Below are 25755 nucleotides of genomic sequence, written 5' to 3'. Positions count from 1 at the left end.
TGTTGAGCTGCAAATTCAGTAGGCTACCACTTAAACCCTCTAAACTTGATTGATTGATTGAATACTTTATTTGAAGTTAGCAGAAAAAAGCACATGAAAGTACAGTTCAATACAAGGTCAGCTAATAGGAATAAAAAAAACAAGAAAAGCCACTGGCTTGTTTCCATTGGGGTCCTCAATTCATAGAATAAAATCACTGTCTGAAGTGGGATTCGAACCCACGCCTCCAGGGGAGACTGCGACCTGAACGCAGCGCCTTAGACCGCTCGGCCATCCAGACTTAATTATTTTTAATATAAAGGCTCCTACATATCTACTAGCTTACAACACAACCGGTTGTGAATTGTATATCTGTTATTTAACGTTCCCTTCAGAATATGGATGCTGGGGGTTCAAGTGGTTCACAAAAGTGCTGTGCCATTTCAAAGTTTTAAGTAGGCTACATTTTGGATTATCACGATAACATCGTCAATCGCAATTATTTTTCCGACAACAATAATCGTGACGTGTAATGTTCATATCGTAGGGATTCCCTTTACCATCATCTCGTTGAGCTTGAGCTTGTCCACCACCTCCTGCAGCACGGTGTTCCTCCGCAGCACCGGCCTGGGGCTGAACGTCTCCCGGCACTGCGGGCAGCTCAGCGGCCGCTGCTGGCCCGGCTCGCCCGCCCGGTCCCAGTAGTCGTTGATGCAGCGCATGCAGTAGGTGTGACCGCACGGGATGGACACCGGGTCGTTGAGGATGTCCAGGCAGATGGGGCACCTGAACTGGCTCTCCGTCACCGAGATGTTCGCTTGGGCCATTGTTTTTATAACGATTAAAAAAGCCCTTATAAAACCAGTTCAGGTGGCTGTTTGTTTCTTTCTTTCTTTCTTTCTCCCGCTGTCTTCGTTGTTGTAGCTGCCTGGTGGAAAACCCCTCCCTGGCTGTCTGGTGCCTGTTGTTGCGACGGGGAACGGAGGGTCTTACAGGAATACCCGTTCCTTCCTACAGGAATACCCGTTCCTTCCTACAGGAATACCTTTTCTTTTCCTATATGTCATCCATCGCTAAAGAAAAAAGGGTGTCAAGTTATCGGGAATGACAGTATTACTTCCGGCCAATACATTTAAAAATAAAGCCCATTTAACTTGTCACCTGCAGGGTTTGTATAGAAACATCAAAATAAGGAATTACAAACACAAATAAATAAGGAATTGCATGTGTCTGACTGACTCTTTCCTCCGTGATGTAAAGCCTGGTGACGCAAGGGTAGTCTGACTCGGCATCGGCAATACATAACAATATACTTTTCAAATGCTTATGTTTATTATCTGTGCCAAGCCTTTGTAAAAATTTGCAATTTTATGCAGATTCGGATCAAGACTATCGTAGATGTATTTTATCGATTTTGACATTTGCATATCATCATAGATACGAAAGTAAAAGTCAGACTAGATAAAATACATGGCATTGTCTGCTGGCGCCGAGGTTATCGTATTCATTCTAAAACCTAGAATGTTTTTTTTGGAGGAGCACCCCGTTATATTTGTTGTAGATCGTGTTTACGTTTCCAAAATGTAACATCTTTATTTTGAAGGTACAGACAGTTACACCGGAAATGGTGACGTGTTGTTCTTTGACATGCAGAATCAGAGATCGCAGCCTCTGCTGGGAATGGATGGACGTCACGTACAGTAGCTACGATGCCTGACGTAAACGTAACGGTCTACAGATGACGCGAGCAACAGTTGTTTGGAAACGAAAACATTATTGATGTATTAAGAACTTCTTTGTTTGTGTTTGTTGTTTGTTGTTTGTGTTTGTATTGTATTGTATGTATTATATTGTATGTCATAATTATTATAAATAAAGATTTGTGAAGAGAAAAAAACAACAACATTAAGTTACAGACTATTGTAAAAGGATACAATAGTCAACGAAGTCATGTTTTAAGTTTATAATAATAATAACAGCAATTATTATTATTATTAATTGCCTATTATTATTATTATTATAGGCTATATCTAATATATCTAATGTGTAGTTGTAGTGTAGCGCGCGCGCGCGCACGCACGCACACACACACACACACACACACACACACACACACACACACACACACACACACACACACACACACACACACACACACACACACACTTGCTTCTGTGCGCCCTGCAGTAAATTACTTTCATCGAATGGAAGGGAATCAAGGAATTGAACAGGCGTTGACATATAAGTTCATAAAGCCATAGCCATAGCCATAGTAGCCAAAGCCACAAACCACTCCACTGACACATGCCTTCTCTATTTGAACGACTCTATCAAACAAGATGTCGACAAGGGCAAATATTGCGGCATGGTCATGCTGGACCTCCAGAAGGCCTTTGACACCGTCAATCACCCAACTATGATCAATAAGCTCAAAGCAATAGGTTTTGATGATACGTCAGTGAACTGGATGAGATCCTACCTGGAAGGGAGGGAGCAAGTGGTGGAAGTAAACGGCACCCAGTCCCCCCCCCTCCCTGTGACTTGTGGTGTCCCACAAGGAAGTATACTAGGACCTTTACTGTTCCTGATATATGTGAATGACATGTCATCGGCCTGCGACTGCAAGCTGTTCCTGTTCGAAGATGACTCGGCCCTGCTAGTCTCGGACAGGGACAGGCTGCAGGTTGAGAAAACTCTCAGCTCCGAACTCAACAAGATCTGCATCTGGCTCTCTGACAACAAACTTTCATTACACCTGGGTAAAACTGAATCCATCCTCTTTGGGTCCAGTCCTAACCTTAGCAAGGCAGAGAGTTTCACGATCAAAGTGGGTGATGATGCCATCAAAAGAAAGGATGAAATTACCTACCTGGGCTCCATCTTGGAGGCAAACCTCTCTGGTAACAAAAACGCCGAAAAAGTGATCAAAAATGTCAACCAAACAACACGCTATTTGTGGAGGATTGATCGCCTAGTCAGTAAGAATACTCTGAAGATTCTTGCAGGGGCCCTCATTCAAGGTCATTATGATTATGCATGCACTTCATGGTATCACAACACCTCCAAGGCCTTAAAAACAAGGCTCCAAACATCCCAAAACAAACTTGTAAGGCTACTTCTTGGCCTCAATCACAGAACCCATCTAACCCCTGCTCATTTTGCTAGGATTGGATGGCTTAGGGTTGAGGACAGAGTACAGCAACTTGCTATGGGCCTGGTCTTCAAGATACACCACAACATTGGGATCCCCCTGTATTTGTCAAAATACTTCCAAAATGTTAATGCAGTCCATGATCATAACACCAGAGGCAGCTCCACAAATCATGTTCAACCCAGATTTGGCTCAACTAAGGGTATGAACTCGTTCTCATGCTATTCATCAAAAATGTGGAATGCCCTACCAAAAGGAGTAAAGGAGTGTAAAACCCTACTCACTTTCAAAACTGCCCTAAAGATACACCTTCAGGAGGCTGCAATTCGAAAATGGCCCCTGTCTAAGTCTTAACCTACCCCCCCTACCCCCCCTCCTTCATTTTCCTCTTTTGTATATATATATTATTTTTTTTCCTCTCGTCATACCAGTAACCTGAAAGCTGATTGTATGACATTCTGTATAGTAGTGTGTATATCTGCCTGCCTCTTATATTTCATCATGATTTGTGTGCATGGGGTTCTCATCTTAAACAAGCTTAGTGCTTAATGAGGGTTTCCAGTTTAGTAGACCTTGTATTGTGAATTTGTACTTCCATGTACTGTTATGTACTGTCATGTACTATTCTCATGTCTTTCTAAATAAACTACATCAATCAATCAATCAATCAATAGCATTTTCAAAACATGCAACAGAGGAGCTGATCACAGCTTTAAACAAACAGAGGTTGATGATATAAAAATGAAACTCCATTAGTTTCTACTGTTGTTGTTTACAGTTTAATCTGAATACATGATTTTGTTTATTTTACAGTATGTACTATGTACCCAATGAAAGTAAAGCTTTTCTTCTATCACAAGTTACATTTGTCATATTAGGTACAGTTTGAAACCATACACCGTACTCAATGACTGTCTAAACATTATCTTTTACAATCTTTAACAACTAAACATGACTACAACAAACTACTGTAGGCTATTAGGACGCAAGAGTACCATTGCATCCAAATACAGTACAATAGCGCCATCTACCATAAAATGCAGTAAATGTCCTCAAGGCCAGGGGACTTCAACGTTTTTCAGGTCAAGGACCCTGTAGCTGAGAGAGAGCTGAAGCAGAGAGAGGGACCCGGACCCCCACCACGTACATATTGTATAAAATTGTGTTGCACATTAAACTTTTTTCATAGATTTCATAGATAGCTTCATAGACTTGTATGACAGCATTTTTTTGTTCATGCGCATTTTCAGACATTTAACCACTTAAACCCTCAATACTTAGTAAACTTGACCTTTCACTCTGTACTTGGTCTGCTCTTTTTCCCCCTCTGCACCAAACCTCTTTGCAGAAAATAGCTAATCTACAAGCTCACAACAACCCCTCATTGTGTGCTTGTAGATCTGCTATTTTTGGCAAATGTTCCCCACAGAATAGGGATGCTAAGCAGGGTTCAAGTGGTTAATGTAAACAAATATATCCTATCTCATCACTAACACTTTGTGTTCTTTGTGAAAGTAGGGTAATCCTGTGTACAAAAAAAAGTTGGATAAGTGACAGGATGTGTAGGTGGGTGATTGTGGATATGTGCTTGTGTTCTGCACACATGCAGGCAAAAAATATGTGTGTCCTATTGTCCTAACACTGTAAATCAAATTGCTGAGCAAAATGGGTTGCTCTTGAAGTAAAAAACTAAAAATTAACAAAAACAATTGGTAAAACAATAAAATAAAATAAAATCCTATCACACAAAGATTTGGCGGCCCCCCTGTTGAAGACCCCTGGACTAGGTTATACATAATTATATTTACATACATGCAGAGGGACATTACAATCAAGGACATTTTTCATTACGCTGAAGTAAAAAAATAAGTGATTTCTTCTTCTACTTGTCTTTAACTCCTAACCAAGAATGTTCCTTATACTATAGTCAGCATTTTATGCAGGAGAGAGCAGTAAAAAATACATGTTTGGTTGTGAAGACGTTTGGCTGTAATACAAAATGAAATCTGCTTTGATCTAATGACTTCCTCCACCCTATGACGATACATGAGCCACTGGGATAGAGAAGTCTTTAAAAGACTTATCCACCAGGGACCATAGGTTAGGCTATAGGTCTCTCTCTCACACACACACACACACACACACACACACACACACACACACACACACACACACACACACACACACACACACACACACACACACACACACACACACACACACACACACACACACACACACACACACACACACACACACACACACACAGAGTAACTTAGTAAGTGGTGTTTGTTCCACCATTGAAGAGCTTTGATCTATAGCAACCCACATAATTCTCTCCCATGCTGTTCATTTCACCTGCATGTGGAGTTAGATGCAGGGATGTTCCCTCATGCTAGCTTAACAATGCTCTAAGTGGGGCCATAATACTACTGTCAATAATTCTACACAGCGAGTGTACTGTAGGTGAGTAGGTGAGTAGGGGTGGCTGTAGCCGAGTGAGGTCGTCTGGGGTCACCGGTTTGACCCGTGACTCGACCATCTGTGTCCAAGTGTTCCTGAGCAGTGAGCAAAACACTTAACCTTTAGCCATAAACACTTAACCCCCGAGCTCCCTGGGGATGGAAATTGCCACCACCCAGCATTCGTATTTAACTTCTTTTTTTTTGTGCCTGATGGAATGAAGCGACACATAAAGAAAATATTAGTTGCAGAAAATTCAAATAATTCCCAGTTTTTACATTGTATAAAATAAATGTATGCTGATGAAAGACAATTGAACTAAAACCAACTATCAAGCATTTTACAGTAAATCAACCACCTGCCCCCAACCCTAATCCCCAAAGTTGTGCTTTGGAAGCTGCACAGGGGCCGGTAAGGAGTCTGTGATGCCACAGTGGATCTACTGTATAGAATAGTGTTTCTCAACCGTGGGGTCCGGGGATCCCCAGGGGTCCTTGAGGAGATTCCAGGGGGTCCCAAGCTAAATTATTGATAATTGGGAACCAAATGGACCATCACGGCTCTGTAACTCTGAGAGTGTACAAAATGGAATGGTGGAATGGAATGGTTGCATTTGTTTTTACATTTAGATGAGATACAAATCATATCAAATAGGGGGCTGTGGCCTAGTGCATATAAAACTAGGCTTTCTTGAAATTAAAAAGGTTGGGAATTAGAAAATATAAAACACCAGAATACCCCAGTATGATTGCATCTTGTAAGTGGTATATGAAACATACTTAAAGAAACATTAAGTATAAGCTCTCTTATTAATGATAATGTGACACTCGGGCTAACCTCATTCATAAAGATTTCCACTGTGGCTATATAATATTGACCCAAATGACTAAAATGGAACATATCCATCATCTGTCCTAACAGTATACCCATACATTTTCATTAAGATGAGTTGTTAGACTGCTAATGTACTGTATGTCTGCTAAAATATCTCGTTTGATAGACACTGATTGGCTCTAGATAATCCATGACAGTATTATTCAAGTATACTTTCAATCTAAGAGGCTGTGTGGCCTCATTCTTCTCAACATAAAATAAGTTATGGGTCCTTGTTTGAGGCAGAAATCCCTGGTTCATAAAACATACATAGAATCGAAACACACTGTATACCTTCCAAAAAAAAATTCAATCGTTTTTCAAAATGGATATAGGACGTTTTATAAATCAATTCACTGTTATACCTCTCATATATTGTAGCTCCAATCCCAGCAATTGGGTCCCGTCCAATTCCCTGCCTGCCTAGGAGGCACACAGACAAAGCCCTGAAAGGGGGTCTGGTCCCTCGACTCGCCTGGCCCTTTGTTCAAAGTGGGGTTGCGATGTACTTGCTGTACTTAAAAGGCCCCTTTTCAGCTAGGCCGTAAGGCGATCCTGGGCCTTTCCTAGCCAGGGTGTGCCCCGGGCGTCTCTGGTTTACCTGGGGGACTGTGCGGGGCGGATTGTGCCGGGGAGGGGTTGAAAGGGGGGAAAGGAGAAAGGAGAAGGCAGGTGGTCAGTGGGACAGAGAGAGAGAGAGAGAGAGAGAGAGAGAGAGAGAGAGAGAGGAGAGAGAGAGAGAGAGAGAGAGAGAGAGAGAGAGAGAGAGAGAGAGAGAGAGAGAGAGAGAGAGAGAGGAGGGATGAAGGGATGGAGTGAGGGATGGAAGTATGTAAGGTGAGAACGCTGAGAAAGGACAAATAAACAAAGGTGGTGAAGAGGGTCTGAGGTGAATTAATTGTATCAAGCTCTTTCTTTCTAGTAACAGTCTCCGGAGACTGCATGGAGGATAGAGAAAATTAGACAGAAAATACAGTATGGGAGTAATGATGGTGCTGTCAAAAATTAAGTTATCTGTGAAATCTATGAAAATTCTTAATCTGCAACACAATATGTAGTGGGGGGTCCCTGCTTCATCTCTCTCTCAGCAAGGGGTCCTTGGCCTGGAAAACGTTGAAGACCCCTGCAAGTATTAAAGTGAAAGTACTGGTTTGGGCCCTCTGACTGATATAGGCTATGAGTATACTGTATACGACATTAATAGATTATTAATACTGAAACATCAGTGTGTAAGCAGCATGTTATAACTGCTAGAGCTTGTTCGAAGATACAGTTGGCTAATTCAGCACAGTGGTTCCCAAACTAGGGATCGGGCCCCTCCAAAGAGCAGGCCTGCCAAGAGAATCGAGGAGGGTTTTTGGGGGTTTTCTTGGACTCCCCAAGCGTTTTCCCAATTCCCATTGTTGAATGGGAGACATGGCCACAGGCTGGCTAAATAAGCAATTTAAGCAGTTGTTTCGTGCCGGACCAAAATGTTAGGGTTCTGGTGGAACATCCTCAAATACCTGTACAGTTAGGAAACTACCATAAGTTTTTGGATACGATGTGGCGATCCACGGACCCTTTGCGGCGCCGTTCCACCGATTCCGGTAGAGCTCACAGTGAAACCTCATCTCGGAGCTGAGAGTTTCGTAATGGGGCTAACATAGTCTATGTAATTTCCTGTGTTCTGGTGAATTTTGGGAGTTTGATACCAAATCAATGAGAAATCAAGGAGAAATTACAATCAAGGAGTCCTCATGGAGATGTGGTTGAAATCAAGGAGACTCCTGCAGAATCCAGGAAGGTTGGCAGCCCTGCCAAAGAGTCACCAGATAAATATAAGGGCTCAAGATGATTAATGGGAAAGTAAACAAGAAAATAAAAATCTGTTTTCAAGTATTGAACTTTTTCGATTTTAGGCTAGAAATATTAGATTGTTTGTGAAATATTGGATAATTTGAACATTTAATGATATGAAACCATGAGAGAAGTAGAACACTATTTGTTTTATAGCTGTTACCAACTGAAACCACTATACTGCTTTTTGTAAGACATCAAAAGGCAAAAAGGTTGGAAACACTGGATTAATGTGTTGTAGGGCTAATTAGAAAAAAAGGTTATTATAATATCCTCTAGGTTTCTTTATCTGAAAACTTTGAAAAGTAACAAGTAATTTCCCTCATAAAGGGAATAAAAGTAGCATAAAATAATAGGCTATACTCAAGTAAGTACCTCAACATGTTAGTTTCCAGCTGCTTGTAAGCTAAATAACGCAACTCGTATGTCAAATATGCCCCTTGAAAACATCTGAAAGTTGTTGCGCCAAACGGTCCCTGCAGAAACACTTTGTCTTTAACAGCAGGTTAAGTGTCGTTTAAAGGGGAAGGAAGAAGGCGGAGTGATTGTTGAGGTTGGGTTTGCTGCCTCTGCTTCAGTGAACGTTACAAGTGAGACTCATGTCAATGTGACAGACAGGAGGGGCCCGTCCATTGGAGCCCAGAACGACACGAAATAGGACTGTATATAACGGCAAAAACTGGCAAGGATTTTTTAGGGGAATGAAGATGAGCGACACATTCTCAGATGACAACAAAGCAAACAATGACAACCGGGCACTCACTTGACCTAGACGTTTAGCCTTACATCTGAGCTTGAGGCGGATGTTTAATTGAATGCGTAATGCGTAAAGAAAGACTAATAGCCTAGTATGGCACAGTAGCCTAACAGTTGATGTCATAAAGAGGGAGTGAATGTGGTAGGTTATTGCAGGTCTGTTTGCGAAATCAGATCAAAACCAATTAGTGAGTTGATAAGCTCTATGTTTTTAAAGAGTAAAAACAACGTGACTGGATCACATTGTCATTCACACCAGTCTGCGTTGTTTGATCATAGAAGTTAGAACCGAACGTGAATGGTAAAACGTTCAATAACTTCTTACCAATATGCGCAAAAGAAGAATACTGCAGACGCTCCCCGTTTTCATCTTAGCATTTTTCTTCATTCTTTATATTACAATTCAATTACGCGCGCACGGCGTGAACATTAACAAAATCGACGCACTTCACAACAAGCCGTCGCCCAATCTGGTGCAGCGCTCCATCCAAGAGGTTTATTATGGCGCAGAGAAGGACGCGCCGAGTGAGTCCGACTTCACGCAACAACCCGTTGGGGACGAAGCTCACAAGGAAATATTCACGAGAAACAACAGGACTTCTCAAAAAGAACACAATGTATCTCCATCATCAGCGTTGAAGTTGACAGACCTCTTCATCGCGGTGAAAACAACTGGAAGGTTTCACAGGACGCGCCTGGCGCTCCTCCTGGACACCTGGATCTCTAGGACCAAGGAGCATGTGAGTGTCTCTCGTTTATTACTGCTGTAACTTGCCATGGATCCAAGACGGTCATCTGCCATGACCGTCATGGATGAACTTCAACCTGGTGTTTGCACCCCCCCCCTTTTGGGACTACATCTACATAAACATTCAAATTTCAAGTACTTACCCCATTGCCACGGATGTTGCAATTATGTACGGGCCCTCAGAAATACCCGTATCTTCCGTATTGTTCAATGAAAAGTATTCGTAATCCGATTGGTGGCCATTTTCTCATAAAGTTATGATGTATCAGACTGCAATACACCTTCCAACCGATAGGATGGCGTGGTTGAAGCTAAAGCATAATGGATAAAATACGAAGAAAATGGCCACTTATCGGATTAAAATGCTTTTTGTTGAACAATACGGAAGATACGGGTACTTTTGAGGACCCGTACATAATTGTAACATCCGTGGCCATAAGGTATAAGCACTTTATATTTGAAATGTGAACGTTTATGTGATGTGCGGGCCAAAAAGGGAGAAAGTGCAAATTCTATGTTGAAGTTCATCCATGACTGTCATTCAATATATGACAGTCATGTATCAGGGCTATTGCTGTAACCTGCAATGTAGTAAAGTGCTCCACAGGGCAAGCATGCATTTGCTGCCTAATTTGTGTCATTCATATCGAAAACGGTTCCAACTCGTGCATTTGAAACCTTTATGTTATGTCTCATTGCTTGGTATACACAAATTGTAGCCCAGAGGCTATAGGCCAGTGGCTCTCAAACATTGAATTTTCAAGGACCTGCCTTTAACTCTGAGAGTATACAAATGGAACCAAATGGACCCTAGAGAGTTATAAAGACTATGGGTAAGGGTCCATTTAGAACCCCCTCAAGGAACCCTGAGAGCCCTGGAACCCCACTTTGAGAACCGCTGGTATAGGCTACTGGATAATAATGGCATGATCGAAAATGTCTCTTCAATGTGGGAGGGGGTTGGTTGCCACTTGCCAGCAGCAGACCACATGTCAACTCAGCTGATTTTAAAGCTTATTTCAAATTCCCCTGAAGCAAAACCTTTTTATTTAGCCTCCATTTAGTATTTCATTGGGGTGGTGGTAGTAGGTTTATTAATATTCCTACCGAGGAGTTATTTGAAATAGGCTTTTCAATTTCTATATTGTTTGGCGCTCTGTTGTAGTCCAAATACTATTCCTACACCGTAGCTTTAACAAATCTAGAGGTATAGGCAGGATGTTCACACTTAAAGCAGAATGGCCTTTTTCTCTATACCTCCCTCCATTTGTGTGTGTCTCTCTCTCTCTCTCTCTCTCTCTCTCTCTCTCTCTCTCTCTCTCTCTCTCTCTCTGCTGCTACTCAGCAGAGCCTTGCCAACTCCAAGCTTATCAATGAGTGGCTTGTCAAAACGAATTCCCTACTTGCTACTAACAAGGTAGTGCACCTTCCAAAGTAAATCTATCTCTATATTTGACTAGACATGGTTTCATGTGTGAAAGCTGTTTATAGCCTTTTAGGCCTGCAAATACAAATGTGGATTAAAAAAACATTTGGTTCACCTAAGGGATGCTTTACTCTGTGTATTCAACTTGACCTGAATCAAATGTTTTTTTAGAACAAAGCAGTAGGCCTATATCTATGGTCAGTGTTTGTAGTCGCTTAGATCAGGCTACAAACTAGAGTCTGGTAAACCATCTGTTAGATAAATCAAACTGTTTACTGTTAGCTGTTTTCATAAATGATTTGAGGGCAGGGTCAGAGTTTTTGTGGACAAACACACATGCTGTTTTGGTGTGAGCCTTTAGCAGTCAGTCTTTAGCAGTAAATGTGTACCCTTTTTATTTATCAGGCTTGTTTTATAGCTTTGGAAATGTGATTTTTCACCCTTAAAACCCCCAGGAGCCCCAGAAGTCACTTCTCCAGGTCATAAATGACCTTTGTGTTTTGTATCACATCCTGTATACAGTCATACTGTGTTGAAGTGAAAGAAGAGTTGATTTCCTCTTTTTAAAGACATGAAACCATCAGCAGAAAATGCTTTCTTTTTTGGTAAAAAAAGAAAAAGAAGGGGAATAAGATTAGCCTCTTGGGTGTTTTTATATAGATGAGGGAAGGTTTGATAGATCATTTCACTACATTACATCAAATTCATTGCTTTTTAGCAAGTTTATTTTTAGATGCACGCACGCATGTGCATGTGCATGTGCATGTGCATGTGCATGCACGCACACACACGCGCACGCACGCACACACACACACACACACACACACACACACACACACACACACACACACACACACACACACACACACACACACACACACACACACACACACACACACACACACACACACACACACACACGCACACACACAGGACGCTGTGTGTACAGGCTGTTGGGGCCCAGGAGGAAGTTGCAGCCGTGGAGCAACAATACTGAAACGGAAACTGATCAGAGAACAGGAAGTTTCAGAGCAGATTGTAGAACAGTCTGAACCTCTACGCTGCTACCATGTGATCATAATCACTGGTACTTTTCACTAATACTGTTTTTTTTTTTAATCATACTTCATTGATCTCCAATAGGTTCATATTATGTTAATAGGTTTGGTATTGCACCCCCCATCCAGTTATTACACTGGCTCGAGGCGAAGTTCACAGAAAGAGAAAAGGAGAAAAGACATACTGTAGGACAAGACACAGAAGACTAAACTAGGACAACAATAACTCAGTTACACTGTCAGTCATTCACAACAGGATGGAGTAGAGCAGGGGTCTTCAACAGGGGGTCCGGGACCCCTAGGGGGTCCTCAGAGTTACTACGGAGGGGCCGCCAAATCTTTGTGTGATATGATTTTTATGTTTTACATTAACCACTTGAACCCTATAGCATCCCTATTCTGAGTAAAACTTAAGCCAAAAATAGCCGATCTACAAGCTCACAACGCCTCGCGCTGCGAAAAATAGCCGATCTACAAGCTCACAACGCCTCGCGCTGCTTGTAGATCTGCTATTTTTTGGTGTGGGGGGAAAAAAAGAGTAATGAGAGTTTAAGTGGTAAAATGGTCTGAAAATATGAATCCAACACAACGCTACACAAGTCTGTGAAAAAAATGAATCTGCAGCACAATGAATGTTTATACAATATGAAGTGGGGGTCCCTGCTTCATCTTTCTCTCTGCTAAGGGGTCCTTGGGGTGAAAACGTTGAAGACCCCTGGAGTAGAGGCTTAACACACAGACAACCAATGAGGAACATCTGCCCACTTCACTGGCAGATAAGTGGACCTTTACTGAAGGTGGTAGTGTCCTCTCCATGCACACTAATCTCAAGTAACAGAACTCTGGTAAACGCTGATAGATTATTGCTGAAATTGGTATTCTTTATGGTATATGTTTTGTTCTACCTAAACAGTCATCATTTGCGTTTACAGATCTACTTAAAAAACCTAGCAAGCTGTAAAGTGGCTGGTGAATATCGCATGTTCATACATCATACATCGATCAGACTAGACTAGTTGGACCAAATCTGTAGGAGTATCAAACATATTTGGGGCAGAGGTTCTGCTCGCGCGGGCACACACACACACACACACACACACACACACACACACACACACACACACACCCAGGCAGCAGGCACGCACGCCCGCCCGCCTGCACGCGTGTGTGCGCGCGTGCGCACACACGCACACACGCACACACGCACACACGCGCACGCACGCACGCACACACACACACACACACACACACACACACACACACACACACACACACACACACACACACACACACACACACACACACACACACACACACACACACACACACACACACACACACACACACACACACTGTCTCTCTCTTATGGCATTCATTGTTATCGGTTCAGTGCTTTTTGTGCTCTTGCTACCTCATGTGGCTGTATAGAGTAAAGCACTTTGGCTTTTTTATTTAATGAATTATGGAGTGAATTAGAGTATAATATCAACTGCATGTTAATATTTAAAGGGTACATGAGCGACATTAAAGCGTGTGGTATCATGCATAGTACAGGGAGGCAGCAGCAATTATTGGCACGATATCTTCAATAGTCGCTCCATTGATTAGCTAATATTCCAAAATGATCTCCTCAATGACTTACATTGCACAGTGAAACAGATGTCAAAGTTACTCTTTTAGCACACAAAGGAATGCAAGTAAACAGATTCTGCCAATGCACAGTATAACATTGGGGCTTTTATTTGTCACTCACAGGGTACAAGCGGTGAAATATTGGTGTGGCATGTTTCGTAGTAGTCTGTGCATACAGTAACTATTATAAGTGATACCTTCTCTGTCTTACATTTATGATATTTTCATACAAATCTGAGGAGAAAAGCATCCCTGAATCCTGAAGGTTAAAATACCATCAAGCCCTCGGTCAGCTGAAAACAGCAGCGGTTCCAAGCACAGTCTGCTTGATTGACGGCTGTAGTCAGACCTCAGGTCAGAGGCCAGATTCAAGAAGTAAATCAGCACTTGGCCATCACCCATACAAGAGTCAATTTGGAGCCAATCAGCATACAGAGTAGGAGAAGGGATGGCTGGTGCCTTATTGGTGCTGCCTGGCTGTTGTTTCAAAGTGTTGTCAGTAGGGGTCAGTAGTAGACTACCTACTCCCTTGTCTCCTCCTGCTATGAGATTCTGTCTGTCTGTCTGTCTGTCTGTCTGTCTGTCTGTCTGTCTGGGGGGGGGGGGGTAGAGTCTGAAGAGGTGAGTTTTAAGACCACAAATTGGAAAATTGCAAGTGAGCAGTGGTGGAAAGTATAACTAAGTACTGTAGCCTGCTTGAGTACAATTTTGAGGTACATTAACTTAATTATTATTATTTTTTTTATACTTTCAAATTGTACTCCACTACATCTCAGAGGCAAATATTGTACTATTTTCGAAAAAATATATTTTGCCAGATGGCACAAAGGATGAGGGGAAAAAGAAATGAGGAAGCAAGGACAGAAACATACAGGACTGAGACATGGACGTGAGCAGTTGGGTATATTTAGCTGCCAACACTTTTGTTCTTTTACTTAGTAAAAATTCGAATAGACTTTTACTTGTAACAGAGTATCTCTACATTACGTACAGATTCGTCTGGCTTCCAGGCTACAGACGTTCTAGCTGCTGGAAGTGTGGATCTCTCTCTCTCTCTCTCTCTCTCTCTCTCTCTCTCTCTCTCTCTCTCTCTCTCTCTCTCTCTCTCCCCTCTGTGTTACTCGTCTCCATTAGTACCATTGTAGAGACAGCTAGGTCAGGATTGAGCAGAGTCATTTTGTAGTGACATTGCTCTTGACTATAATGGTGTGTCTGTGTGTGTTGGCTGTGACTTATTTGGTCCATATATCTGCCAGGGAACGAATTGACTCAACCGTATAGTACTCCTCCAATCACAGTGACTGTTTTGAGTGTGTCATCATGTTTGTGTGTGTCAGCAACGTCTGTGTGTGAAGACTCATCTTTTGCTCACACCTGGGAACCTATATCGGGTGTGTGTGTGTGTGTGTGTGTGTGTGTGTGTGTGTGTGTGTGTGTGTGTGTGTGTGTGTGTGTGTGTGTGTGTGTGTGTGTGTGTGTGTGTGTGTGTGTGTGTGTGAGAGAGTGAGAGTGAGAGTGAGAGAGAGAGAGAGAGAGAGAGAGAGAGAGAGAGAGAGAGAGAGAGAGAGAGACACACACACACACACACACACACACACACACACACACACACACACACACACACACACACACACACACACACACAGATAGAGTGTGTGTGTGTGCTTAGGTGAGAGATAATGTTTATCCTCTACTACTACTATCTCTGTTCACTGTCAGAGTGCTGAAGGATGTTTAAAAAGTAAACACACTGTTGCATATACAGAATGTAATGAAAATCCCTAACCGTCCTAACCTTGTCTAGTTCAATCTACCTGACTCCTCCTGTCTTATTTATTTCCATACAGACGTTCATTTTCACGGACACAGACGACCCGGGCGTCTCATCCAGAGGTAGGCCAGCCATCCTGTTTGATGCTCATTGGTCAGACAAGTCTCACATTATGTATAATGGTCATTTTAAAACTACCAGACCTACCCAGCATCTCAATTATACTCCCTTCCTTCACCACTTTTCTTTCCCCTGCTGTGACACAGTCTGCTTGCCTGTCTGTCTGTCTTTCTGTCCGTCTCATTATCTCTCTTTTGTTATCTCACTCTCTCTGTCTGCCTGTGAGTGCCTGTCTGTCTGTCTGTCTGTCTGTCTGTCTGTCTGTCTGTCTGTCTGTCTGTCTGTCTGTTTCGGTCTGCTTATTTATGTAATTATCTTGTACAGAACGTAATGTGACATTTGTGTGTGAGCAGCAGAGGGCGTGAGTGAGTGCTATTCAGTATTCACTGTGTTATAATGTATTTATTTATATCATTGCAATTGTGATTATGAAAGTTTCCTCTCTGTGTGTTTCTGTAAAAGTCTCTCTCTCTCTCTCTCTCTCTCTCTCTCTCTCTCTCTCTCTCTCTCTCTCTCTCACTCTCTCTCTAGGTTATAACATGGTGGTGACAGGCTGTCAGTCAGACCACAGCCAGCAGGCTCTGTCCTGTAAGATGTCAGCTGAGTATGACCACTTCATGGCCTCTGACAAGAGGTGAGACCAACCAGCTGTTCTCTCTGTTGTACCTCCAAAACCTCAGTATCACAAACAATGTGTGGGTGTTTCATTCTGGTTGTTTAGTTTAAGATATCCGTGAGATATTGCAACTTGATTTGAGTGTATGTGTTGACTTGTATTGGTTTGTTAGGTAGACAAAGGAAGGTAGACCTTTATTAATCCCAACGAGGGAAATTCAGTTTTCAGCTTCACCCAGCTGATGGCTGATCAGATAGTCAGGGTTTAAGTGTCTTGCTCAGGAACACCTCGACACGTATACTGAGTGGGACGGGGGGGCCAACAGGTGACCTTCTGACTACCAGATGGCAAAAACATATTTTTCAATTCATGATGTATGTAATAACATAATTAATACTGTAAGTCATGGACCTTTGAGTTATCTCAAGTATACACAAAAAACACAGGATTTTACTGTGTGTACAGTGAGTCATTGTCAATATGCCAGACCACCGATATGGTATGGTCCTTTAACTGTAATCCTATATGCTACTACCCTAATATCCTACTATATTACTTCCTCTGTCAGTCCTTCTGTCCTCATCCATTTCTCTCCTCGGTGGGTTGACCAGTCGATCTGAAATTGCACATGCTGGGCATTGACCATTTATGTAACGATTTTTAACTTTTCCCAAATTTAAGTTGTTTACAAGCATTCTTGTCACAGGCTATGGGATCAGTAGCCTAGTTGCGGTTGCGGTCCCAAGTCTGCACATAGTTCGGTTGTGCCGTGCGCATCCTCGGTTATGGACCAGTATGTATCATGTGCAGGAACCCCTGTAGACTAGAGTGTATTTAATCCCATGTTCTCATCTGGCCACCAGGTGGCTCTGTCACGTGGATGATGACAACTATGTGAACCCTACGGCCCTGCTCTCACTGCTCTCAGCCTTCCCTGCAAACGGAGACATCTATGTGGGCAAACCCAGCCTGGACCGGCCCATCACTGCCCACGAGCTTCTGGAAGGAAATGACACGGTAAAGAGAACTCCAAGATCCTTCCTTCCTTTCCTTCTAACCTTCTTTCGCCTCATTTCCTCCGTTCCATCGTTCCCTCCTTAGTGTCTTCATCCTTTCTTAATTCACACACTCCTTATTGCTTCTCTTCCATTCTTCTATTCTCTCTTTGCCTCTCTCTCTCTTTCTCTCCATCTCTTTCAGGACAGAATAGTCTTAAAAAGAGATAGGGTACCCCTCTCTTTTTTAAGATGATTCCCTCTTTCCAACCAACCCTTGCTTCCTCACTCATCCTCGTCTCCTCTGGACACGGCAAACTAATGAATTTTCATCTCACTTCTCAGTTTCCTTTCTCTTCAGCAGTTCAGTCGAGACAACCCACAAATTCAATTTAAATATTTTTCATGAATATAAAATGAGCAATACATTTATTTGGTTTGGCGATGACACACTATACGTCTCCCCTACCAAATAGGGGACCTCCGAATCCCCACATAAATGCCGATTGAAAACAACAAGTGGTAGCTGGGGTGGTGGAGGGTGAGCAGCAATTCCTAAGGTCAGCAGAGAACACAGCAAACAAGGAAATGAGCAATGCACTTACTTGCCTTTTTAAACAGGGCGCTCTATGAGCAAAAAGTGTATGTGATAGGTTGAAAATATAAGTATGCAGCTGAGGCTGCCTGTATACCTGCCTGTTAAATAAATAAATACAGAGCGGTCCTCTGTTACTGTACTTATGTAACCCTTATTATTTTTTGGACTCATGGGAAGCCTTTTGAAATAGAGGATCATTGAGTGATTAGTGTCTTATTGGAGTATTGATATAGTGGCCTCTCTCGTTCTCACAAACACACACTAAATCACACATGCATGTGAGCACTGTGCACATACACAGATGTGCGCACGCACACACCTGGAGCAAAGACCTGGAGAAGTGCACATTTGTGTGTGTGTGTTTGCATATACACCATACAGTACATCAGAGTGGATAATGTGTGTAGTACGTATTGCCTACACGCACACGTGTGTGCCATTGTGTTCACATGTGATAGGATAGGATATAATCAGTGGTGGGTTCTACCGTCAGATGCTGTGTACGTCGTACACCTTGAGATTTTTTTTCGTCGCCACCGTACACCTTCAAAAACTGTTCAAAACAGCGTATCTGAGACGCTGATACGCTCTGATACGCTAACTGACGGCGCTGACTGACTGGCGTTAACGTGCACTGTGCTGCTCAGGGCTCAGGCAGCAAAGCGAGAGAGAGTAAAAAAAAACGATTCTGGGCGAGCCGGTGGTAACGAGCCGGTGGTAACTGGAACGCTCGCCCCAAACACACTCGCCCCCATTCATTTCGCGGACAGAGGCCGCCGGATTAGACCCGGGGCGAGTGTGTTTAGGGACGAGTCTTCTGTGATTTCATTCACCAGCCAGTGTTGCCAGATTTTGCGAGAGAAATAAGCAACCAGTTCTATGAAAACAAGCCCAAAAGAAGCAACTTAGGCCACATGAGCACTTAAAACCTACGCTATTTTTTGAAGCAAGCCTAAGCAAGTACACTTTAGAAACAAGCCCCAAAAAAACGCAACCCACAACGACCAACATTTTACAAGAAAACTTTACAGAAAAACAAGCCCAAAGTCGCTTATAATACGCGGACATGGCAACACTGGCCCCAGCAGGTAAAGCCCCGGAAGAGTGAGACAGGCAGCGCCAACAACAAAAACAAACAAGGAACCGAGAGTGGTACGAGAGACAGAACGAGAGCAAGACAGATATTACAGAGCGAGACACGGAAAATTTTCACAATATTTGTCCCTGGTCCAATATTTTTGTGGGCCACACACACTGCGCGCGTGCACATTTTTTACATTTAATTAATTATAGACGCGCGCATGCCGTGCGTGTGGGAGGCAGGGAATAATCATAGTATACCTTAAAAAAAACCTAGAACACACCACTGGATATAATTAATGTTTCTATTGAGTTCTAGACTCTCAAGACAGATAATGCTAACAGCAGAATCTGTCAGCACCACTGCCTTAAACATGTAGTTGTTAGTAGGAATAAACACAGAACTGGACTAAGAAAGGGGAGGAGCCAAACCAAGTTCCTGTTTCTACACAAATAAGGACATGGTGCCCCCAGAGGCAAAAACAGAGAATTCCTCTCCCCACTTCTTTTTTTTTTACCGAATGGGTTCCCAGATTTATATTGAGTTAAAGAGTGCCATGGTACCGATGAGTGCATCACCCCTCCCCTGCAATTTCTTTCCATCTCCCCTGTGTCACATTCTGCACTCACTGATTGCATCCATTTACACAGAAGAATAGATCTTTATATCTGCTTCCGTTCTCTCTTTGCAATAGCCTTTCCCCTTGTGCTCGCTTTTTTTTCTCCGCAACTCCCCAACATCAGTCTGTTCTCCATCGGCAACTTGGGATTTCTTTCTTTTTTCCTTCCTGTATTTTATATTTTCTGGCTTTTTTTAAGCGATGGGGGTATGAATTGAAAGAGGAGATAAGAGGGAAGGGAAGCAGTGGTGTACAAGAGATGGTTTAACTTCTTAAGCCTCGTTTCGGAAATGGCAGATCTACAAGCTCAGTTTCAAAAATCCTTATATAAAGAGTTTTAAGGCTGGAATCAAGCCAACAGTAAAGACATGAATTCATGGATGACTTGAGACATGGATTGGTTGTGCAGCTAAATGAGAAGGTGGTTCAAATGTGTGTGTGTGTGTGTGTGTGTGTGTGTGTGTGTGTGTGTGTGTGTGTGTGTGTGTGTGTGTGTGTGTGTGTGTTGCCTTTCAGAGAGAGGTGCATTTCTGGTTCGCTACCGGAGGAGCAGGCTTCTGTCTGAGCAGACGTCTGGCACAGAGGATGGCTCCCTGGGCTAGGTGAGAAGACAATAACATGTTCTCCTGGAACCAGCTCAAAACCTCACTGAGAATATACTTCCTTAGCTGTGAGAGAGAGAGAGAGAGAGAGAGAGAGAGAGAGAGAGAGAGAGAGAGAGAGAGAGAGAGAGAATGAGAGAGAGAGAGAGAGTGAGTGAGTGAGTGAGTGAGTGAGTGAGTGAGTGAGTGAGTGAGTGAGTGAGTGAGTGAGTGAGTGAGTGAGCCCGCGTGTATATGTATGTTTGTGTAAGAGAGAGACAGAGACAGGGTGAAGGACACACAGAAGAAAGTAGAAGGAATCAGTCAGTTATATAGATGGAGATATGACATTTATTGCTCATATTTAATAGGGGCAGGCTATTCTCACACTGGAAGTGCCTGCCCCCCTATTTAGAAGTGCTAACATGTGACTATGTGGTTGCACATGCACATGCACATGCACATGCACATGCACATGCACATGCACATGCACATGCACATGCACATGCACATGCACATGCACATGCACATGCACACCATATGATTGTTTGTGTGTGTGTGTGTGTGTGTGTGTGTGTGTGTGTGTGTGTGTGTGTGTGTGTGTGTGTGTGTGTGTGTGTGTGTGTGTGTGTAGTGGTTCCCGGTTTGAACAGACGTCAGCGGCGATCCGTCTTCCAGACGACTGCACGGTGGGCTTCATAGTGGAGAAGCGTCTGGGAGTGTCCCTGGTCCACTGTCCTCTGTTCCACTCTCACCTGGAGAACCTGCTGCTCATCAGCCCCAGCAATGTAGCAGCACAGGTATCTGCTGCAGGCCTTACAAAAAACATTCCCCCAAATAGCCATACAGTAGCTTCTGAGCTGGAAGATTTATTTATTTACTATTTTCGCAATTGCTTTTAATTTTTTTAATGAAAAAAAGAGAAAGTGGCTAAACAGCACAATATTCTCAAAAGTAAGCAAATATATTATGATTATTATGATGATTATTATGAATATATTTCGTTTTCCATTTGTCCCTGCAGGTGACGTTGAGCTATGGGATGTTTGAGAACAAGTTGAACAGCATTGAAATGAAGGGGATTTTCTCCAAAGAGGAAGACCCCTCCAGGTTAGTCCCCACTAGGCATGTAACGGTATACCGTAACCGTATTACGGTGTTACCACGGTATAAACAGCCACGCTATTGATACCGTGAGATTTTCGAGCTCACGGTATTTATTTATCTATTATTTTATGCGCATATGATGCGCAACTCCACTCGCACAAGTCGCGAGAGAAACGTGATAAAATAAAACATTTTACTTCGCGTCGACATTAATAACAGTGGTCCAAACCCACCCTTCCAACAAAGGGAGCACTGTCGCTGACACAGGCAGTCCTGCCTAATGCATATCAAACTGGGGGTCCTTGAAATTAAAAATGCTCATCACCTTTTCAATTTCAAGCTCTCTCTCTTTCATGGACGGAATGGGGCTGTTTAGTCATCCAGGAAAAAGTAGTCTTTGTCCTTCTTTTGCTGTGTGTCCTTCATGGAATTTTTCTTGTTGATTATTGGTCCTAAGTGGTTGAGGAACTTGTTCATGCCGGCAAGAAAGGTCTGTGGTGTGTTGGCAGTCGTGCTCTTGTATGGGATACCGTCGAACACAATGACGCGTTCTGCCAGATAGGTTGCCACGATTAAGTCTGTCTTCTTCCGTGTTACCTGTATTCTGAAAAACTTGAAGGAATTGTCAACATTCAATAAAACATTTTTTTTCTATCCTCTGTAGCAGATGGAAACATGCAAAAAAAACTTCAAATATTGGCTTTTACTGAAAATTACTTTCACATTTGCTATAATGTTCATTAAAAAGGTCATCTATTAACATCACTAGCCTTACAGAATGCACATTTCCAAGCAAACCGTGAAGGTCACTATAACATTCTCAGTGGAGCACATTTACCTGTATTCTATCAGGGTCCGAGCGAAGGCTGTATGTAACATTTTAAATGACCTTTAGTTACTGGTGGAAGGGTTTTGCACAGTACGTATGCACTCTTGCAGTGAGCCTGCCGCTCACATACTGTACACTTCACATTGTGAGCTTGTAGATTGGTTCGTTTTGGTGAATGTTCCCCCAGATTTGGGAGGCTATGGGCTCAAGTTGCTGAATTCTCCTGTGCTCTACAGGTTCAAGACTGTCCACTGTATGCTGTACCCTTTCACCAGCTGGTGCCCGTGAACACAACACAGAGAACCACAACTCCCATGAGCACTTGGGACAACATGGATGATCCTGTTCAACTCTTCTGAATTTCTTTTGTTTGGAGGCAGTAGAAGTTGATAGATGGAAGACACTATGTGAATACAATGAGCAACTAACAGCAATGAAAGATGTGATGAAATGAAGGATTTAATGACTGATATTTGGTCTAAGCTGGACTCACACCACAAGGTAAGAGGGGAGATTTGGCGTCAGAAATGCCCCTCCCGACAATCGCGGGGGCGTTCCCGGTTCGAGGTTGGAAAGCGACCCGACTTCGCCCAGTGGAATCCAGGCTTGACAGACTTTTGACAAGGAGACCACAAAGAGAACAAAACAGAAAGAAAACTATTGTACGGGTGCATTGGACAGATAAGATGGACGAAATTTATAGTGGTTCATTGTAATGCCGGGCGTATTTGCAGTGTGTATTTGAGATAATAGAGAATAGAATCTATTAAGATTCTCTTTATTTGCATGATGCAACCCAATTTCAAAATAAGTAGTAGTGTAGTGTGAGCCCAGCTTTAGACAATAAATAATGTGCAGTGAAACTGCACATTATTTTTATACATTCACATTTACTTTTATACATTCAAGGAGGCATTATTCAGGAGGATTAGTAATCAAGGTTAATCACTGATTACACACTGATTTGTCATAGCATGTTCTTTATGCAGAAATGCTTGCAGTTTATATTCTCTTAATCGACATACAGTTGGTTTGCAGTCATTGAAAAAGTCATCTCTATCTTGCCTCCGTGTCATATGATGTGGTTCTGATTGATGTCTGAACCTCAGTGTGATGTAGCAGAGTTGGGGTTGTTGGACAGTGGTTCTCAAAGTGGGGTCCAGGGGTTCGAGGGGGTTTCAGGGGGTTCCCAGTTAATAAAGCATCAAAATCAGTTTCACCACTTTAACCTTATATACACATTGGCTTTTTGAAAATAGTCAATCAACAAGCTCACAACACGGCGCGATGCAACAGGTTTTGAGCTTGTATCAGCAAACATTTCTAATATTTTTGAAGCATTTTAATAATATACATCTTGTAAGAGGGTACCTGCCACAACATATTTTCAGATAGGGGTCCATGGCCAAATACATATTGATTTGAAAAAGTTTGAGAACCACTGGTGTAGGATGCATTGGGTGATATCTTAACCAGCAACATTTCAGTCTGCAGACCTTGGTGTGACACTCCCCAATGCAGGCATATTTAGCACAGGATGACCTTGCCTCTTGGAACGGTCCTCTTGCAGCTTTGACCCCATGAGAGTAATTTTTTATTCAATTTTTTTATTTCTCTTTTCCCCTCAGTGATGAGCCCCCCCTGATTCTATGCTTGCAAAATGGCTGCTGTGTGTACGAACACATGAACAAATACATTAGGTTTCTCCTTTTGCCTTTGTGCTGTAAGTGGAACGTTTTACTTCTACAGAAGCTGGCTAATGTGTCTACTGGTATTTCTGCCTTTATTCATTTCTCAGTGAGACTGAAGCACTTAAAAAAACAAGACAGCACTTAATGTGTAATTTATTTCTCTATTTGTATAGTTGTTGACAAAGAAAGGATTATGAATTGTTATATTAAAAAAAAAAATCCAACATCTGTGACAGTGAAAGCTGTGGCAAATCTCACATGTTCTGTTTTGGTTCTGTTTTTAGTTTGAAAGTGAATCTAACACTGATGTTTTGCTGAACCCCGGATTGTCTGTGTGTATTTAATTGTCATTCATATTGGTGTGCTGACATGTCTATATCTGTGTGTGTGTGTGTGTGTGTGTGTGTGTGTGTGTGTGTGTGTGTGTGTGTGTGTGTGTGTGTGTGTGTGTGTGTGTGTGAGAGAGAGAGAGAGAGAGAGAGAGAGAGAGAGAGAGAGAGAGAGAGAGAGAGAGAGAGAGAGAGAGAGAGAGAGAGAGAGAGAGAGAGAGAGAGAGAGAGAGAGAGAGAGAGAGACAGACATGTATACCCCTGCAACCCATCTGACCATTTTGTAACTGTTCCTTTTCAAAATAGTTGTATTAAATGAATCACTATTGGATCAAATCGGTTCATTGTCTATAGTATGATTGTCAATTCTTGTCTGTTGAGCTAATGTGCTATATCTTGCGTGTGTGTGTGTGTGTGTGTGTGTGTGTGTGTTGTTGGGGTCTCTTCTGAAGGTGACCTCCGGCTAACTTATTCATGCCAGTTTGAGATGGAGGGAGAGAGAGAGAGAGAGAGAGAGAGAGAGAGAGAGAATAGTTACACAATATTTTCAAAGGCTAAATAACAACACACGGCTTCTGTTTCTACATCAAACATAGTGTATAGATTAATCAGACTACTTGAATGAATGTATGAATCGCTACCTGTCCAAATCAGCTGGGTGATCCGTGTATAGAAAGCTCTGTTATCTGTCTGTCTTTCCTCGTTAGCTTATAAACAATTGCCTACGCTTTTTTTCTCGAATATGAATGAATGGAAGCAAGAAAGTAAGCATAAACTATTTATAAAACTATGAAAATGTGCTGTCTTTCACAAAATGTTCTGTTCTGTGATGTCATCCACCCACAAACAGACCTATAGTTACAGGTCGTCTATAAAGAAGCACTTCCGTACATGAAGTACACTTACCACCGTCTATTTGGTTACATTTACACTCAAGATTTAATAATGGATAAATTAGCACTAAGGATTTTACTGTGCAGTCAGTACAGGGCTGAGGCTGACAGACTGACAGAAACGCTTTGAGTTGAATTGGAATTTAATTGAATTGAGAGAGAGAGAGAGAGAGAGAGAAAGAGAGAGAGTGGTTGTTATTATGATTAGAGATTTAGAGGTTAGGTTTAGATGTTCGGGTTGGAATTTCAACACAGCATTTTTGTTTTTAGAGAGAGAGAGAGAGAGAGAGAGAGAGAGAGAGATCGCGAGATCGCTATTTTCAGTGTGCCGGGATAAAACAGCTTTCTGTAGTCTTGTTGTAGCCTAGTTAAAATTGTCTAACTTTTCGCTATTTTCAGTGTGCCGGGATAAAACTGCGTTTAGTCTTGTTGTAGCCTAGTTCAAATTTTCTAACTTTTCAGGCCACGACCCCCCAAAATAATCTAATTTGAACTGGGGACCCCCACCCTGACAAGCACTTGGAATTGTAGACATTAAAACGGCAGCAATGAAAATGCTCGTAATGAGATGGAAACCACCTCACCATAAGCTTAGTATTC

At 42.4% G+C, this 25755-nt stretch overlaps 2 protein-coding genes across 3 annotated transcripts in view; one reads left to right on the top strand and one right to left on the bottom strand.

Annotated features, from left to right (window-relative positions):
* Positions 1 to 1005, bottom strand: part of LOC308105963 (E3 ubiquitin/ISG15 ligase TRIM25-like) — a 26489-nt gene extending 25484 nt beyond the window's left edge. The window contains exon 1 of the mRNA XM_080456933.1: positions 540 to 1005. Coding sequence (XP_080313059.1) covers positions 540 to 806 — 267 coding nt within the window. The 5' untranslated portion in view covers positions 807 to 1005. The remainder of the gene's footprint in view (positions 1 to 539) is intronic.
* Positions 1006 to 8907: 7902 nt separating this feature from the next.
* Positions 8908 to 24498, top strand: mfng (MFNG O-fucosylpeptide 3-beta-N-acetylglucosaminyltransferase). 2 transcript variants are annotated; one of them, XR_013934626.1, is made up of 9 exons: positions 8908 to 9801; positions 15773 to 15818; positions 16348 to 16450; positions 17296 to 17449; positions 20242 to 20327; positions 20941 to 21106; positions 21331 to 21416; positions 22479 to 23601; positions 23634 to 24498. XR_013934626.1 is itself a non-coding variant. In XM_080451898.1 (8 exons), the coding sequence occupies exons 1-8, from the start codon at positions 9391 to 9393 to the stop codon at positions 22528 to 22530; spliced, it is 1104 nt and encodes a 367-aa protein (XP_080308024.1). In that variant the 5' UTR covers positions 8908 to 9390; the 3' UTR covers positions 22531 to 24498. The 2 variants fall into 2 exon arrangements, 1 of the variants encoding a protein (XP_080308024.1); XM_080451898.1 differs by having other exon boundaries at positions 22479 to 24498.
* The last annotated feature ends 1257 nt before the right edge of the window (positions 24499 to 25755 follow it).

Source organism: Gymnoscopelus braueri (genome assembly GCF_963280865.1).
Source record: "Gymnoscopelus braueri genome assembly, chromosome: 2".
NCBI lineage: Eukaryota > Metazoa > Chordata > Actinopteri > Myctophiformes > Myctophidae > Gymnoscopelus > Gymnoscopelus braueri.
The sequence above is the reverse complement of the archived record's forward strand: the minus strand, read 5'-3'. Positions and strand labels throughout refer to the sequence as shown.